Source organism: Canis lupus, chromosome 3 (assembly GCF_048164855.1).
Source record: "Canis lupus baileyi chromosome 3, mCanLup2.hap1, whole genome shotgun sequence".
In the NCBI taxonomy this organism is placed as follows: Eukaryota; Metazoa; Chordata; class Mammalia; order Carnivora; family Canidae; genus Canis; species Canis lupus.
The window spans coordinates 48,807,511-48,826,674 of NC_132840.1; the positions used below are offsets into that span (position 1 = coordinate 48,807,511).

Sequence of the window (19,164 nt, forward strand, 5' to 3'; positions counted from 1 at the left end):
GTCTCCCTTCATCTTTTACCTTCTCCCTCCCTCCACCCAGAAAAGACCCCAAGAGATGGCTAATATCATTACCCCCAATTTACAGATGATGACCTTGAGGCTCAGAATAACTTACCAAGGGAGCACAAGGCCAATAAGGGGTAGAGACAGGATTTTTATCATTGTAGTCTGACTCCAAAGCTATTTGCTTACACCACTTGCTCCCGTGTTTTTCTCTACCTCCAGCTAATCCTATTCAGTTGATGTTCCAGCATGGGTGTCTATTTATTGGGCAAATATAAGGTGATGAGTGATATCTGGCAGTGCAAATGCCTTCTGAATCATCATCTACTAAAGAGTTTATATGCCTTTGGAAGCTTTAAGAGCACAACACTATCATTTAATCTGTAGGAATTTGATGATGCACAAATGAATAAAGTTAAAATAAAACAAGAATATTAAAACAGGCGAGAGTATTTCATTCACCTGAATACCCAGTTGTGGCAAACTGCATTGCATTTCTAAATGAATTTGTTAAAGCCACTTTAATTTACACATAAAATAAATTTTCACCAGAAGGAATTCCTTTAATTATATCCCCAATTTTAAGGGAATCCTCACAGTCTTTTTTTTTTTTAATATTTATTTACTTATTTTAGAGGGGAAGGGGCAAAGGGAGAGGGAGTCTCCAGCAGACCCCACACTGAGCCGGACATGGAGCTCTATCTCACCACCCATGAGATCACCTGAGCCGAAACCAAGAGTAGGATGCTTAACCGACTGTACCTCCCAGGCACCCCCTCACAATCCTTTTTATACCAGTTGTATCAATTACAACAAATTAGTGGGGTAAAATCAGCAAGGTGATTATCCCAAAGCCAGTGAATAAAATTAATTTCCAATGACAAACACTTCTTACAAATTTAATGAAGAATTCTATAATAAACATTCTAACAAACGTGGTTGTCTATATCAAACATTCTTAACATCGAGGAAATTATTCAAACAAATCTTTTGACACTATAGGAAAAAAAAAAACCTTCCCTGTACCTTATTAGTAAGCAGATAAAAACAAACAGGTTTATGACAAGACTCAGAATGTGTATCAAATATAACTTAAATGCTCATCAACTGACAAAGGCTAATTCTTAAACGAGTATTTTACATTCTCAAAAGCATTTGTATCCATAGCTTTGTAAAATTTATCTCTAAGAAAGTCGTGGCCTCTGAGTTTAGTTTTAGTCAAAGCTAAATCAAAGCAGTTTGGGCTTACTGTAATTTATTTCTTCTGTAGTCTCTAATCATTCCAGATAAATGGGAGTTTAGAGCACATTTTTCCCATCAAAGGAACCTGAAACAAGTAGGAGATATGACAATAATCTCTTAAATAAGCATAACAGAGACTTCCTTGTGTACACCCCTGGGGCATAACATCCTTGATCTGCTCTGCAGGTAAGAGTATGACACACAACTGTTCTCAAACATTTCCTCCCAGATGGTCTACTAGCATGTACTTCTCAGCCTCTAGAACTATAAATGCAGTTCTCACTGAAGGTGGGGTTGTGGAAACCCACTTGTCTTACAGCTGCCAAGACACACTTCTGCCCATAAGTCCCCTTAATAAACCATTTCTTGTCAAGCTGGATTTGTTGGCCATTTCTTCCATCTTAGGTCTCTTTTGGCCTTTGGAGGTACTCTTGCATATACCTCCCTTTCATGGGACAACTTCTAATGATAGTAAAGCAGGTCATTTGGACTATCCACTTGCTGTGGAAAACCAAAAAGGAAAGCTAAAACCAAAGCTATAAAACATTAAGACAATAAGAAGGTCATGAAGAATTATCAGATGAGAGAAGAAAAACAAAATCTAATGAATTAAGTTCCACCGTTGGGGTCTCTTTTCTGGGAGTTTCCCTGTTCAGGGAAAAGAGACTGAGAAGCTAGTTGAGTTATGCTTTTGATAATGTCACAGACTAGAGGACAAAAGTTGGAGCCCAAGAATTGCTTTGGATCAGGATTCTGAAGAAGCTACACCAGGTATAAACCAGCCCCCAGCAGGGATTATACTCCAGCTTCAAGACATCTGTGTGATTTAGGAAATCTGAACCCCCAGCGATACATTGAGAAAAATCCCAATTCTTGCTGTTCCAGGTGCCTGATGGAAGCAAATGAAGATCCACTTGGAATAAAATAGTTTCATCCAAGGTCTTGAATTATTTCCACAAACAATTGTTCAACCATAATGCCTGGCACACAATCATAGATATCAGGTGCCAAGAGAAATGATAAACAATAGAAATAGTGACATGACGGGGATCCCTGGGTGGCTCAGCGGTTTAGCGCCTGCCTTCGGCCCACAGTGTAATCTTGGAGTCCCGGGATTGAGTCCCACATCGGGCTCCCTGCATGGAGCCTGCTTCTTCCTCTGCCTGTTTCTCTGCCTCTCTCTCTGTGTGTCTCTTATGAATAAATAAATAAAATCTTTAAAAAAAATAAAAGAAATAGTGACATGAGAGCTCCAGATAATGGAATTATTGGTCATAGATTTGAACATAATTATGCTTATTATGATCAGGGATATGAAAAAGAACATTGAAAATTTGGGCAGAGAACTAGAAATTATAAAAACTGATGGATTATATATGAAAAAGGAGCAACTAGAAATTCTAGAACTGTAAAGTAAAATATCTGAAACTAAGAACTAAATTGATGGATCTGTAAGCAGAGTTATAATAGAAAGAATTCGTAAAATGGAAGTCAAGTCAAGAAGAAAATATCCAGAATGGAGCATGTAGTGAAGGTAAGAGACATAGAGAAGAATACAATGAAAAGTTCTACCATATGCTTGATCAGAGTCCCAGAAGGGGAGAAGAGAGAGAATGTAGTAGAGGAAATATTTGAAACATTAATGGTTAATCATTTTCCTGAAGTGATGATAGAAACCAACTTAATATTCAAGATTACTATGAGGGGCTCCTGGGTAGCTCAGTTGGGTAAATGTCCTACTCTTGATTTCAGCTCAGGTCATGACCCAGAGTCATAAGATGGAGGCCTACATTGGACTCCAAACTGGACTTGGAGCCTGCTTAAGATTCTCTCTCTCCCTCTCCCTCTGCTCCTCCTTACCACCCTTGCTCACACTTTCTCTAAAAAAAATTAAAAATCATCATGAATTCAAAAAAAAAAAAAACCACACCTAGACTATTATAATGAAACTTCCGGAAAAAAAAAAAAAAAAAGTATTAAAAATACCTGGAGGTTTGGGGTGCCTGAGTGGCTCAGTTGGTTAGGTGTCTGCCTTCGACTCAGGTCATGATCCCAGAGTGCTGGGATCCAGCCCTGCATTGGGTGCCCCCCCTCAGCAGAGAGTCTGCTTCTCCCTCTTCCTCTGACCCTCCTCCCTGCTCATGCTCTCATTCCTTTCTCTATCTCAGCTAAAGATATCTGGGATTTGGGGAAACAGATTACCTTCAAAGGAGTGACACTAAGGGATCTGATATTTTCAACAGCAACAGTGGAAGACAGATGACTATGGAATTAAATCTTCACTGTGCTGGAAAATATAACTACAACCTGGAATCCTATGCCCATATATTTCAAAGATGACACAAAACAAGACATTTTCCAGATGAAAACAGAAAAAAAATGTAACCAGTCACCTGAATTTTCCAAAGAATTTATGAAAAATGGTATCAGAAAGTCTGAGGTAGAAGACACAAAGAGCAAAGAAAGTGGCAAATATGTAGACAAATATAAATAAACATTGAATGATAAAGTGAAAGTAATCAACTGTGAAGTTAAGGGCACAGTCTATACAAGATCACCCTTACTTATGACATGAGTTGCAAGTTTGGGAGTCCCCAAGACCATCCTTAGGTTTAATAATTTGCTAGAAGAACTTGCAAAACACACTGATCACTGTTATCTTCACAGATATCATTTCTTATTGCTAAAAGATACAGTTAGAATCAGCCAAGCGAAGGAATGCATAGGGCAGAATCCAGGCAAGTACAAAACACAGAGCTTCCAGTTGTCCTCTCCCATGGAGTCAGAAGAGCGTTACTTTCCTGGCATTGATATATGACAATATGCATGGAGTATTGCCAGCCAGGGAAACTTACCCAAGGCTAGTGTTCAAAGTCTCTATTGAGACTCCATCACACAAGCATGATCAACTGCCTTTGCAAAACTCAGTCTTCAGCCCCTCAAGAGGTAACACTGACACCACATGACCCAAATCACTTTGTTACAATATGGCTGGCTGAGGTCATAATAAAACTCTTCTATCAGGCATGACATTCTCACAGCCTAGAGATGACTGCCTACTAGCCAAGAGCTAAGGCCAGACCTCCCTTTGGGCAAATTAGTATTTTTTTTTTTCCTTTGGGCAAATTAAATTATTTTCTACATAAATACCTAACAGGTTTAAAATTTTCACCAAAGTTGCAAGTCCCTGAATCTTGGTAGGGCTTATAACCCACCTTCTGGCATGTATGTGTTTTACCAGGGCATCTAGAATACCTGCCATTTCTTGTCCACTGGGTCTAGTTAGCATGATGTCATCAATATAGTGTCCTAGTGTGATGTTCTGCAGAATGTCCAGACAATGAAGGATTCTTTAGACCTGCAGTGTCTAGTATAGTAGCCACTAGTTCCATGTAGCTACTCAGCACTTGAAATGTAACTAATTAAGATGTGCTATTGAGGCACCTTGGTGGCTCAGTTGGTTGAGTGTTTGCCTTTGGCTCAGGTCATGATCCTGGGGTCCTGAGATTGAGCCCTGTATCAGGCTCGCTGCCTAGTAGAAAGTCTGCTTCTCCCTCTGCTCATGCCCTCTGTCTCTTGCTCACTATCTATCTCAAATAAACAAAAATTTTTATTTTTATTTTTTTTTAATTTTTTATGATAGTCACACAGAGAGAGAGAGAGAGGCAGAGACACAGGCAGAGGGAGAAGCAGGCTCCATGCACTGGGAGCCCGACGTGGGATTCGATCCCGGGTCTCCAGGATCGCGCCCTGGGCCAAAGGCAGGCACCAAACCGCTGCGCCACCCAGGGATCCCAACAAAAATTTTTAAAAAGATGTGCTATAACCATAAAATACACACCAGATTTTGAAGATTTGGTATGAAAAAATAATTAAAATATCTCAATATTATTATAGTGATTACTTATTGTAATTGATAGTATTTTAGATATGTTTGGTAAGTCAATACACATATTATTAATTTCACTTGTTGGTTTTTGACTTTTTTTCAGTGTGGTTACTAAAATTACAAATGTGACTCACATTATAGTCCTGTTGGACAGCATTGCTTGGACTATTTTGATACTGAGCATGATGGTGAGTTTTATGTGTCAAGTTGACTGGCCACGCGGTGCCCATATTAAGTGTTCTTTCTGGGTGTGTCTGCTAGAGTGTTTCTGGATGAGATTAGTATTTGAATTGGACTCAGCAAAGTAGATTGCCTGCTCCAGTACAGGTGGGCATCATAAAATTGTTGAGGGCCTGAATAGAACAAAAGGTAGGGGAAGGATGAATTCCTTTTATCTGCCTCACAGCTTGAGCTTGGACATCTGATCTCATGGTCTCCTTCCTCACAGACTGTGATTTGTACTGTCAGCTCTCCTGGTTCTCAGGACTTGGACTGAATCACACCCTTGGCTTTCCTGGGTTTCCAGCTTGCAGATGGCAGATTATGGAACTTCTCAGCCTCCCAAATCACATGAGCTAATCCTTTACAAAAAACCTTCTCTCTCTCTCCTTCAGTTCTGTTTTACTGGGGAACTATGGCCAATGCACTGAGAGCAGTAGAATTAACAAGGACTGGACAAGACCGAGTTTGTACTGTTCTCCATCCCAGATGAATGCAAATTGCTTTTGAGCCTCATTCTTAACGGAATTTGAAAACAATGCATTTGCTAAATCTATAGCCACATACCAATTGTCAGGGGCTGTGTTAATTTGGAGGGGCAACTACAATTAGGGTTACATCTTGGCTAAATTTATAGTGGTCCACCATTATCCAACATGATCCATTTGGATTTTGCAGGGCCATATGCCCGTGAATGAAATAGAAAGTAGAATGGGAACCACTACCCATTCTTTAAATCTTCAAGGGAGGCAATAATCTATCATTCCACCTGGGATGTAGTTTGGCTTGAGTCATTATCTTGGCCACAGGTTGGGAGTAGTTTCAGGAACTTCCAGTTGGCCTTTCTTTCTCCTTTTTTAAATTTAAGGACTCTTAACAGATCAGGGAGCCAATGTAAAGTTTCTGCCAAATTCTAGGGAAATCCATATTGATTGTGCCTCATAAATGACTAACGGCCTATTTGAAGAAAGGATTGGGAGAACAGACATTTGTTGTGGCATTTCAGGGTTTCTCAAGATTTGGCCTCCTTTTCAATTGCTAGGCTCAGATCTTAGAACTCTCTCAGATTTGGAAACTGACAAAGGATCATGACTTTTCTATCATGGTAGTGACATCAGTCTTTTGATATCTGATCTTGATCTTTTGATTATATGAGTCAAACAATGCTGTTTACTGCCTGTCTTAATCCCTTCAGGCTGCTTTAACAAAAATACCATAGACTTGATGACTTGAACAAAAAGTTTTATTTCTCCCAATTCTGAAGACTTTAGAGAACAAGATCAGGGGTGCTAGCACAATTCGTGTCTGCTGAGGGCCTAATTCCTGGTTTGTAGATGGCCACATTCTCTCGGTGTCCTCCTAAGGCAGAAGGGACAAGACAGCTCTGTGGGGTCTCTTTTATAAAGGCATTAGTCCCACTCATGAGGGCTCTTTGATGACCTAATCACCTCCCAGAGGCCCTACTTCCTAATATCATCACACTGGGGGGTTAGGATTCCAGCATATGAATTTTGGGCAGACACAAGCACCACCATCTATCTCACTTCAAAGACCTAATCATCATCAGCCATTCCCACATATCCCTGTGGGTCAAGGCATGCTTGGTACCTTTCCCACCTATGTGGTCATTATATCTATCATGTCTCTGACAATTGAGGTCTGTCTCATGGACTCCGCTATTCTGGAATCCTGTTATCACCATTAACACTAGAGAGCCCAATTCCATAACAGCATTTCCTGGGCTGCTATTCAGGTTCTCAATAATCCAGTGGTCTTGTCACTAATCCATTGTTATACAGAGGGCGTGACTTCTGAGCATATGATGTCCTCTGATTTCAATCAGTCTTATCTGAGATCCAATATCACACAGTCCTGTGTGATAAATTCTGGGTCTTTCTTTTAACCTGGTGCATAGTTACCTTGGAATATGACCTGAAGTTTACCTAGGGGAATGACTGGGGGAAAATGTACTACATAGAGAATTAAGGTCGTGTTACAAGGTACTTCCTTAAGGACCTTGTTCTTCAAACAATGAGCTCTGGGCCTGTGAACACCGAAGTCTATTCTCCAGCTGCTTCTTCTTCTTCTTTTTCTTCTTCTTCTTCTTCTTCTTCTTCTTCTTCTTCTTCTTCTTCTTCTTTAAATATTTTATTTATTTATTCATGAGAAACAGAGAGTGAGGCAGAGACAAAGGCAGAGGGAGAAGCAGGCTCCCTGCAGGAAGCCCGATGCGGGACTCCATCTCGGGACCACAGGATCATGCCCTGAGCCAAAGGCAAATGCTGAGCCACTGAGCCACCCAGGTGCCCCTGCAACTGCTTCTTGAAAGCTGCCAAGGGGGCCGTGTGGTTTCTCACAGTGTGGCTGGAATTGGTGATTGGCCACCCTAAGACTACTGTTTCATTTTCTACCAGAAACCAGACCTATCATTAAACTTCATTTCAATTAGTCATAGGCGAAAGCCTGAGTAATTTTGATCCATGGGTTTCCCTGCTTTTTGCATGGGGGCTATTTGCATTTTATTGCTGTCATACTGGTAAATAATCTAACTCCCAGATCTCAATCACCCAGTTAGGCTTAGCCTGGGTTCCCCAGAAAGCAGAGCCTTGGCAGAGGGCTCATGGCAGGGCTATGTTAAAGAGCACAGAAGTGGAGAAAAATGGGAGTGATGTGGGGATGGAGAGGAGCCAATGTGAGATGATGTTATTGAGTGGGCTGCCACCAAGTGGGAATGACTGCCAGTCTGTAGGGTTGCTCAAGGTTCAGTGGCCTGTATAAACGCACCCGCCAGCTCTTATCTCCCATTGATCAATGATTCACCGCACAGGGTACTAACTCCTGCACTTCAGGGCTGTGTGTACAAACCCCAGGACATTGTGAATATGGAAGCCCCAGAACAGGGGAGAGAGGAGGCACAGTATTGGGGTAGGAAATGAGGTAGTATCAGATTACCTTGGTATGAATTTGTCCAGAGACCATGCGAGCTGGAACCAGAGCCACAGGAAACCAAGAGTGTCTTGAGTAGGACAAGAGAGAGATGGGAAATAGTGGGCAAACATACATGCTCCACTCCAGACCTGAAAGTCCAGAGTGGCCAGGAATGATGCCAAGGGAATGTGTTTGTACCAGTCACAAAGCTGCATGGATTCTAGGCATCTGTAGGGCCCAAGGTTCAACTGCCCATATCCTTCATGTGCTGCTGAGAGTGAAGGCTGTAAAGAAACTAGATAAATGAAAAAAAAAAAAAAAAGAAACTAGATAAATGGAATGCTAGGATAACCTGGTTTGGTTTTGGTTGTTGTTGTTTGGTGCACACAAGGACAGTTGAGTCATGTCTAACGCATCATGAGTGGCTGGACCTCCAGAGTCAGTTTTGACATCACTTGTCCTTGGGCAGTCCTTTATCCAGGATGTCCCAAATGGATTTCACAGAACACTCTACTCTGGTCAAAACTAGAAGGGATCGGGATCCCTGGGTGGCGCAGCGGTTTGGCGCCTGCCTTTGGCCCAGGGTGCGATCCTGGAGACCCGGGATCGAATCCCACGTCGGGCTCCCGGTGCATGGAGCCTGCTTCTCCCTCTGCCTGTGTCTCTGCCTCTCTGTCTCTCTGTGTGTGTGTGACTATCATAAATAAATAAAAAAATAAAAAAAAAAACTAGAAGGAATCTTGTGTGGCTCCCACAAGTCCCCACACTCTGTGGATCAGAAAACTGAAATCTCTCACACTGTAAAAAGAGCAACGATCATGACCACCATAGTGATAATTTCAGCTAGCATTTTTTAAAGATTTTATTTATTTATTTGAGAGAGAGAGAGAGTGAGAGAATAACAGGGGGAGTGGCAGAGGGAGAGAGAGAAGCAGGCTCCCCACTGAGCAGGGAGTCCAATGCGGGACTCGATCCCAGGACCCTGGGATCATAACCTGAGCTAAAGGCAGTTACTTAACCAACTGAGCCACCCAGGCACCCCTCAGCTAGCATTTTTGAGCACCTATTCACATACTTTTTTTTTTTTTTTTTTTTTTTTTTATTTATGATAGTCACAGAGAGAGAGAGAGAGGCAGAGACATAGGCAGAGGGAGAAGCAGGCCCCATGCACCGGGAGCCCGACGTGGGATTCGATCCCGGGTCTCCAGGATCGCGCCCTGGGCCAAAGGCAGGCGCCAAACCGCTGCGCCACCTAGGGATCCCTATTCACATACTTTCTAAAAAACTTAATCTCCATAAGTGCTCTCATTTTGCAGATGAAAAAGAGTCTCACATAGGTTCTGATGTACACCAGCCTGTATGATTCTGATGAAGAGAATGTAGAGACCGACATTTAACTTAAAATTGTTTTGTCTCCGCCATCCCCCTCCAAGGGAGACTAGTGGGCCTGAACCTTTAAACTCAATCCTCTTGCCCCCCCTCCCTTTGATGGTGATCTGTCCACAATCATCCAATAAATTTGGATGATGTTTTCACCATATTCTGTTATTATGAGCATCTATTTCTACATGCTCAGTATCTAGATAAAAGGATAGAAATAAAAGATGTACATCTGTTGAGTGTGTGCTGTATGCCAGATATTGTCCAGGGAACTTTTCATTTGCTTTAAGTAATGTAGCATTTAAGTCTCACAACAGCCTGGGATGTTGGGTATTATTATTTGCCTCATTTTGCAAATGAGGAAATGAGCCATCAGAGAGATTAAATGAATTGCCTAAGATCTTTCAGCTAATAAAAGGCAGAGCCAAGGATTGGAACATGGTTCTGTGTGCGTCCAAAGCCCCCGTTCTTTATATCTTTTATCATCACCCTTTATATATGTATAAACCTTTTATACATAAAGGTTTGTTTTGGTAAATTTAATAGTTCATTTCATTTGAAAATGATAACTAGGGACGCCTGGGTGGCTCAGTGGTTGAGCATCTGCCTTTGGCTCAGGGCATGATCCCGGGATCCTGGGATCGAGTCCCGCATCAGGCTCTCTGCAAGGAGTCTGATTCTCCCTCTGCCTGTGTCTCTGCCTCTCTCTGTGTCTCTCATGAATAAATAAATGAAATCCTTTTAAAAAATGATAACCAGATTTCACAGGGAAGTGACTGAGTGGTTTTCAACTCTTGGTTTTCTGACTTAGGAGAGTCAGAAACCAAGTATGATATACATAGGAAAGTGCAGGACACCTCCACAGAGCTTTCATTTTCAAGTCCAGAGAAGCCACAAAAAAGCCACAAGGCCTGAAGTGGGGTTCATCAAACTGAGATGCCTCAAGGATGAACTTTCTATCCAGGAGTCTATCTAAGCCAATAATTGCTTTTTGGTACAAATGTTTGCAAGACTTTTTTTTTTTTTTTGACAAGAGCTGAATGTCCAGAGAAATGGAGCCTTGCCATCACTGCATCAGGCAACAGTTAACTATGGAGACAGACAGATATAAAAATAACTAGCACCCCCAGACTTGTGTAACCCCACTTTGCACAGACTACTGGAACCAGATCCACTGGCTAATTGTGCCACCAGGGAGCTGGAAAGACCAGAGCTGTACCACTCCCAAGGCAAGGTGAAAAGAGGGATGGTGAAGCCCATGTTAGAAAAAGGAAGGTCTTGTTTAGGGCAAGGGGTGGGTTTTGTGTATAAAAGGATCAAAAGGGACTTCTTCTCTGGTCTTTCCTCATTGGCAACTGTAGAGAGCAAGGTAAGTCCATCTCTCTCTCTCTCTCTCCTCTCTCTTTTTTAGATGTATTTATTTATTTTGGGGGAGGAAGGGGAGAGAGAGTCTCAAGCAGATTCCAAGCTGAGTGCGGAGCCTGAGGTGGGGTTTGATCTCATGACCACTTGCCACCACTTGCACTAATAATAATCTTACAGTGCCTTTCTGTAGGGCATAATCCTTATTGTAATCCATCTCCTACCTTTTCTTTAGGATTTAGCTCCAAAGCCACCTCACCTCCTACAGGAAGTCCTCCCTGACTGTTCAGCCCTTCCAAACTTAATTGCTTCTAAACTGTCATACTTTTAGTAATACATCTACCTATTACAGGCAACACATCCTTTAGGCATTATCTCACAACCTTTTAACACCTTTGGGGGACAGGCATCATCATTCTAATTTTACAGATGGAGCTGTTAGGGCTCAGGAAGCCTTGCCAAGACTCTACAGAAAATCAGCAGCAGAGCCAGAATTCAAACTCAGATCTGGGCCTGAACTTTTATATAGAATTGGGGGTTCTAGTTCCATATCAATAGTAAGGATGGATCTTTGGGGCAACTAACATTTTCTGCCTCAGTTGGTAGAGCCAAGATTTAAAATCCCTCTGCCTGATCCCCAAACCAGTGCTCTCAACTGTGGCCATTTGTAGAGAGCAAGACAGAGTCACTCATGTCAAGCAGGGGCCTGTGTTAAGCAATGATGTGGGCACTTAAGGGTACCGCAGCTACGAGAAATCGCAGAGACCGGCATCAGCTGACACCGCAGAGGAGGTCTGCGGGGGCAAAGACTAATTAAATCCCTTTTAAAAGGGAGGAATTTTGGGATGCCTGGGTGGCTCAGTGGTTGAGCATCTGTCTTCGGCCCAGGGCATGATCCTGGAGTCCTGGAATCAAGTCCCACATCGGGCTCTCTGAGAGGAGCCTGCTTCTCCCTCTGCCTTTGTCCCTCTGTCTCTGTCTCTCATGAATAAATAAAATCTTAAAAAAAAAAAAAAAAGGGAGGAATTTTGCAGCAAACTGTCTGATTCCTCAGACATTACCCCCTCTATGTCTGACCAGTTAGAAAGGCAGCCGCTGGGGCACCTGAGTGGCTCAGTCAGTTAAGCACCTGCCTTCAGCTCGGGTCACGATTCCGGGGTCCTGGGATTGAGCCCCAGGTTGAGCTCCCTGCTTAGCTGAGAGCCTGCTTCTCCCTTTCCTTCTGTTCCCCTCCCTATTCGTTCTTTCTCTTAAATAAATAAATAAAATCTTAAAAAAAAAAAAAAAGCAGCTTTGCTGAAGGCTCTGCCCAATTGATCTCTGAACAGAACTGAGATCCTTCACTGCTTGTACATAAAAAGCAGTAAATGCTGAGAGCTGACCCAGACCAGACCCAGGCCTTATCTTAACTGCGCACCCATAGACTGATATTGTGTTTGGTCTGTTAACCCTCCCTGGTATCTTGTCCATTGTGTGACATTATGTTCTGCTCTGTGTGCCGAGTAAGAAGCCAAGTTAATCACGAGGTGAAGTATCATTGAATTGGGACCCCGGAACTCACTTGCTAATTGTGTTAACCTTGCTTGAACACTGAGCAAAACTGATGCTGTGGAAAGATACAACGCCATGTGTGCACCTTCAGAGCGTGCACATGACATCATTCATTTAACTCCATCTGGAGATCTAGAAATGTTCTTATTCCTGCAATGGCTCTATGGTATATATGCAACTAAAGTCACAAGCTTAAATGTTCTTCCACATGAAAAAACCCACGCTCAATGTTGTCCACTTAGACCTGAGGGCTGCGGGTCAGGTTGTCTTTTCTTTTTTAAGATTTTGTTTATTAAAAAAAAAAGATTTTGTTTATTTATTTGGGAGAGAGAAAGAGCATGAATAGGGGGAGGTGCAGGCAGAGAGAGAAGGAGAAACAGGTTCACCACTGAGCAGGAAGCCGGTTCTATCTCAGGACTGAGATCATGACCTGAGTAGAAGGCAGATGCTTAACTGCGTGAGCCACCCAGGTCTCCTGTCAGGTTTTCTATTTGCACATCCTTCCTATCTGTTCCTCAGTTTTGTTACCAGCTAACAATTAATTTTAAGGGAAGATAAGTTTTATTTTTTAATTTTTTTGAAGATTTTATTTATTTATTCATGAGAGACACACAGAGTGATGCAGAGACATAGGCAGAGGGAGAAGCGGGCTCCCCACAGGGAACCGGATGTGGGACTTGACCCCAGGATCACGACCTGAGCCAAAGGCAGATGCTCAATCACTGAGCCACCCAGGCATCCCTGGAACAAAAGTTTTAAATAGGAAAGCTTCACACATCTTTTATGGTTCATAGCAATGTTCAGAACTCAAGAAGTACAGATATATTTGTATTTCTGGTGGCCTAGAAGCTACTGAGCAAAGTCCTTTCTTATTGCATCTGACGTTTGCTTCTGCGACACAAACAGCCTGAGTTACCTTCAGGCTTCTGAGGGTCCTTCCATCCCTTAGATTTCCTTTGAAATCTCAAGTCTGAAAATGGGCTCCTAGAACCCTCATCACCCCTCAAAAGTTTCTATCTCCGGTGGTTAAGGACCCCTGTTCAGTTCATCATGGTGTAGAGGATCCCACCTTTGTGGGAGTGGGTTACTTCTTCCAACTCAACAGGGAGACCCAATGTTGAAGAACTCTCATGGCTCTTCTCAATCTGTGCTAATAGTACAGTATATGGAGGCTGAGGCTGTTACTCTTTTTTTTCTGTGTGGTAAAATATACATAAGATAGGGGTCCCTGGGTGGCTCAGTGATTGAGCATCTGCCTTTGGCTCAGGGCATGATCCTGGGATCCTGGGATGGAGTCTCAGATCGGGCTCCCCGCAGGGAGCCTGCTTCTCCCTCTGCCTATGTCTCTGCCTCTCTCTGTGTTTCTCATGAAAAAATAAATAAAATCTTTAAAAAAGATAAAATATACATAAGATAAAATTTATCATTTTAACCATTTTTCAGTGTACGATTCAGTGACATTTAGTACATTCGCGTTGTGCAATCATTACCACCATCCATCTCTTGAACTTTCTTATCTTCCCAAACTGAAACTCTATACCCATTAAATGCTAACTGCCCATACCCCCTCCCCCTTGCACTTGGCAATCACTGTTTCACTTTCTCTCTGAATTTGAGTATTCTAGGTATTTCATATAAATGGAATTACACAGATTTGTCCTTTTGTGACTAACTTATTTCATTTAGCGATTCATTCATGTTGTAACACGTCAGAATTTTATTCCTTTTTAAGTCTGAATAATAATAATAAAACCCACATTTTGTTCATCCATTCATCTGTTGATAGACATTTGAGTTGTTTCCTCCTTTTGGATGTTGGGAATAATACTGCTATGAACATTGGTATATAACATTTGTTGAGTCTTTACTTTCAATTTTTTGGAGTATATGCCCACGAGTGGCATTGCTGAATCATATGGTAATTCTATGTTAAATTTGTTAAGGAAATGCCAAACTATTTTCCTGCCAATTTGGCAGTAGCTCTGCAATTTACATTCCTGCCAGCAGTGCAAAAGGGTTCCAATTTCTTTTCAACATTTGTTGTTTTCTGTTTTCGGTTGCTGTTGTTGTTTTTTAAACAGTAGCCATCCTAATGGCTATGAGAAGTGGTTTCGATTTGCCTTTTTTCATGGCCAGTGATGTTGGACAGCTTTTCATGTGCCTATTGGCCATTTGTGTATCTTTGGAGAAATGTCTGTTTAAGTCCTTTCTTAACTCAAAAGACCTGATTCTGTACTTTATCCCAGCCTGCTGTATCAGTAAGTATAGGCTAGATTATGCTGCGGTAACAAACACCTCTAATATACAGGGGCTGAAACAACAGTTTATTCTTTTTAAAAATTATTATTCTAAGTTATTTTTTTTCTTAAAGATTTTGTTTATTTGAGAGAGAGAGAGAGCAAACACAGAGGGAGAGAGAGAAGCAGACTCCTCACTGAGCAGGGAGACTAACGTGGGACTCCATCCCAGGACGCTGGGATCATGACCTGAGCCAAAGGCAGATGTTTAACCAACTAAACCACCCAAGCACCCCAATAAAGTTTATTCTTCACTCATTGTACATGTCTGACACAGTTCCATATGGGGCTTTGCTTATTGTGGTGCTCAGAGACACAAGTTGACAGTGACTTCATCACCATGCATTATTCCACTATTATTGGCATTAATGCAAAGGCGGCATGTTAAAGCACGTGCTAGGTCTCAGAGTCTCTGCTCATATTACATTTACCAAAGCAAGTCATATGGCTATGACTAACTTCAAAGGGAAATTCAAAGGTACATTAAAATTTTTAAATTTAATTTAATTTTACTTACATTCAATTAATTAACATAGTATATTATTAGTTTCAGAGGTAGAGTTCAGTGATTTATCAGTTGTATATAATACCCAGTGCTCGTTATATCACGTGCCCTCCTTAATGTCCATCCCCTAGTTACCCCCACCCCTAGCCCCTCCAGCAACCCTCAGGTTGTTTCCTATAGTTAAGAGTCCCTTGTGGTTTGTCTCCCTCTCTGATTTCATCTTATTTCATTTATCCCTTCCTTTCCTCCATGTTCTTCTGTTTTTTTTTTTAAATTCCACATATGAGTGAAATCAGATGATAATTGTCTTTCTCTGATTGACTTATTTCAATTAGCGTAATTCCCTCTAGTTTCAAAGGTACATTTTAAATAAAGCAGGGAACTGTTATCCTACCATGATCCTGGAAAAAGAAAAAACAATATATTTGTGAACAGCTGTAATGACCACCACCTCTGCTCATATACTTTCTTAGGTAACTCATCTTCCAGCCTCACTGAGGGTCTGGTTGTAGTTGGGAATCTTGCCTGATGTAGAATCAGAATCTCTGGTTTCTTCCCTGACTGCCACCCTTTGAAATTTTTTTTAAAGATTTTATTTATTTGTTCATGAGACAGAGAGAAAGGCAGAAACATAGGCAGAGGGAGAAGCAGACTCCATGCAGAGGGCCTGATGTGGGACTCAATCCTGGATTCTGGGATCACATCCTGAGCTAAAGGCAGATGCTCAACCGCTGAGCCACCTACGCGTCCCCACTCTTTGAAATTATTTGCATTATATTATATCCTGTTTACTTGGTTGCCACTGCGAATTTTTGATGTTTTCTCCCTAATTTTTGTTACTTTTATTACATTTAAGATAAAGATTCTGGAGCCCTGCTTCAGCTGGTTGTCTTTGGCTGGAACTTTTCTCTTACACAAATATTAAAGATACATTGTAAAGGCAAGACCTTTGTAGAATGTTCTCCCAAGGCTCGACCAGGAAACCTATCCATAGATATGAACCGTTAGCATTCATTAAATGTTTATTTTATATCAAACACTGGAAGTAGCCTTTATATTCATGACCACTTTAAAACTCACCCGTGGAATGCCTGGGTGGCTCAGTGGCTGAGCATCTGCCTTTGGCCCAGGGCGTGATCCCAGAGTCTCAAGATCGAGTCCCACATCAGGCTCTCTGCATAGAACCTGCTTCTCCTCCCCTTCCTGTGTCCTTGCCTCTATCTCTGTGTCTTTCATGAATAAATAAATAAAATAAAAAAAAACCAACCCACCCCAGCCCCTTGAGGTCAACACCATTATTATTATTATTATTATTATTATTATTATTTATTTTTATTCATGAAAGAGTCAGACACAGACAGAGGGAGAAGCAGGCTCCCTGTAGGGAGCCCGATGCAGATCTCAATCTGGGGACCCCGGGATCATGACCTGAGCCAAAGGCAGATGCTCAACCGCTGAGCCACTCAGGAGTCCCTCAATACCATTATTACACTCATTTTGTATCTGGGAAAACTGAGGCTGAGATTCAAAGTTACACTCCTAGTAAATGCTGCAGACTGTGCTCTGACAGAATCTACTTGGAACAAGCAGAGGGGTCCTTCAGATTGTACCAAAAAAATCAAGGAATATTTGACTTGGCCTCTCTAATGCTCTGCTCTGAATTCCACTCTACTTTCTCACACCATGAGGGTCTCTCTGTGAGCCAACATCTTACTGGGAAGTGAAACAAGTAGTTCCCCCTTCCCCATGCACACGAGAGCTCCCTCTAAAACAAACAAACAAACTAATTAATTAATTAATTAATAAGCATATCTTTAAAAAAAAACACAGTTATTGTTCAGAATTCCAAACAGAAGTGCCTGGGTAGCTAAGTCTGTTAAGCATCTGCCTTCAGCTCAGGTGGTGTTCCTGAGATTGAGCTCCACTTTGGCTTCCTTGCTCAGCGGGGAGCCTGCATCTCCCTCTCTTGCTCCCCCTGCTTGTGCTCTCTCTCTCTCTTTCTTTCCCTCTGTCAAATAAATAAATAAGATCTTTTTGAAAAGGAAAAAAAAGCAGCCTCCAGTTTGGGGTTCTGAATTTCGGTGCACGCAGTACAGTTACTAGACGAGTCCTCTAGATGGCAGCAAACCCCTCGTTATAAATACATTTCCTCCTGTCTGAATTTTTTTGCCACATTTTTTTTATACCGAGGATGGAACACAGACCCAGAGCTTCTTCCAGGCTCTTTTTTTTTTTAAGATTTTATTTATTCATGAGACACACGCACACACACACACACACACACACACACACACACACACAGAAACAGAGACATAGGCAGAGGGAGAAGCAGGCTCCACGCGGGGAGCCCGATGGGGGACTCGATCCCCAGGACTCCAGCATCACGCCCTGAGCCGGAAGGCAGATGCTTAACCGCTGAGCCACCCAGGCGTCCCTCTTCCAAGTTCTTTAAGTGGCTTACCTCAGCATGAACTAATATACTAAGGTTCTTACTGCTGTGATTGTCGGTTCCAGGTTTTGATTATGGGACTGATTTCAGCAAAGGCTCAGGTAGTACAGATCGGAAAATCTAAGGTACAGATTTTCCCCTTAAATACACTAGAAGAACACTGGTGATACTTTTAACATTGTGGTAGTCTCAGTCGGTGAGGCAGAGTGGGTTGAACAAATGAATGAGTGGATTACCACAAGGAATGCACAACATTAGACATCACCCAGGTTGGAAAAAGGCTTCAATTCAAATGGCCATATATGTGTAAACCCCAGTGTACCAGCCAATGTTTTTTTAAAAATTAATTAACTAATTAATTAATTAATTAATTTTGATTAAAAATTATTTAATTCAATTTGCCAATGTATAGCATAACATTCAGTGCTTATCTCATCAAGATTTTATTTATTTATTTGAGAGAGAGACAGAGAGAGAGAACGTGTGAGCATGAGCAGGGAGAGGGGCAGAGGGATAAGCAGGCTCCCTGCTGAGCAAGGAGTCCAACACAGGACTTGACCCCAGGACTCTGAGATCATGACATGGGCTGAAGGCAGTCACTTAACAGACTTAGCCACCCAGCCCCCCACCATACCCCTGCCAATGTTCTTGATTGCAAGCAACTGAAATCAAGGAAGGATTCAAACTTTGGATTTCTCCCTTACTATGCATCTTGTATTTCAGGATTGCAGGTGGATCCTTTGACAGAACCCTCGTCATTCATATTCCAGGGCCTCAGCTGCCCAAGAGTGAAGAGAGGGAGGATGGCCTTGATGTGGCTTCTCTGAGGGCAAGGTAGTGTCTACGTCCACTACATTGCACAACGCCAATGTTCCCTGGCCTGCTGGGCAGGCTTTACTGGAGCACATCAGGAGTCTTCTCCTGCCTCTGCCCCATCACTGTTTTTATTACCACTTTTTCTTGACTTCTTGGGATAGTTGTGCTTTAACAGAATCTACCCACTGCTCTGGAACAAGCAGATAGATCACAGCTTGGGACAGTTGTGAAGACTACAGACATTCTTGTCTTGACTTTTATGCAGACAAGTGTATATGTTTTATATATTTTTATATAAATACATTTTTCTATAAATGTAATATAAAATACCTATTTAAAACTTATATAAATATATATTTTATATATATAAAATATATATATAAAATATATATTTAAGTTTTAATTTTAGTTCCAGTTTACGTAGTGTTATATTAGGTTCAGGTGTGTTCAGGTGTGTGATATAGTGATTCAATAATTCCATACATCACCCTGTGCTCATCACGACAAGTGCACTCCTTAATCC

At 41.8% G+C, this 19,164-nt stretch overlaps 1 protein-coding gene across 2 annotated transcripts in view; it reads right to left on the reverse strand.

The window, feature by feature from the left end:
- The window catches only part of AKAP10 (A-kinase anchoring protein 10), an 85,633-nt gene extending 81,095 nt beyond the window's left edge, over nt 1–4,538 (reverse strand). The window contains exons 1-2 of one of the 2 annotated variants that reach the window (XM_072820967.1): nt 4,461–4,499; nt 1,253–1,330 (exon numbers count right to left, since the gene is read on the reverse strand). In XM_072820967.1, the coding sequence (XP_072677068.1) occupies nt 1,253 (1 nt within the window). In that variant the 5' untranslated portion in view covers nt 1,254–1,330; nt 4,461–4,499. Of the gene's footprint in view, nt 1–1,252; nt 1,331–4,460 lie in introns of both variants that reach the window. The other variant, XM_072820966.1, reaches the window with a different exon arrangement.
- Nucleotides 4,539–19,164: the final 14,626 nt, after the last annotated feature.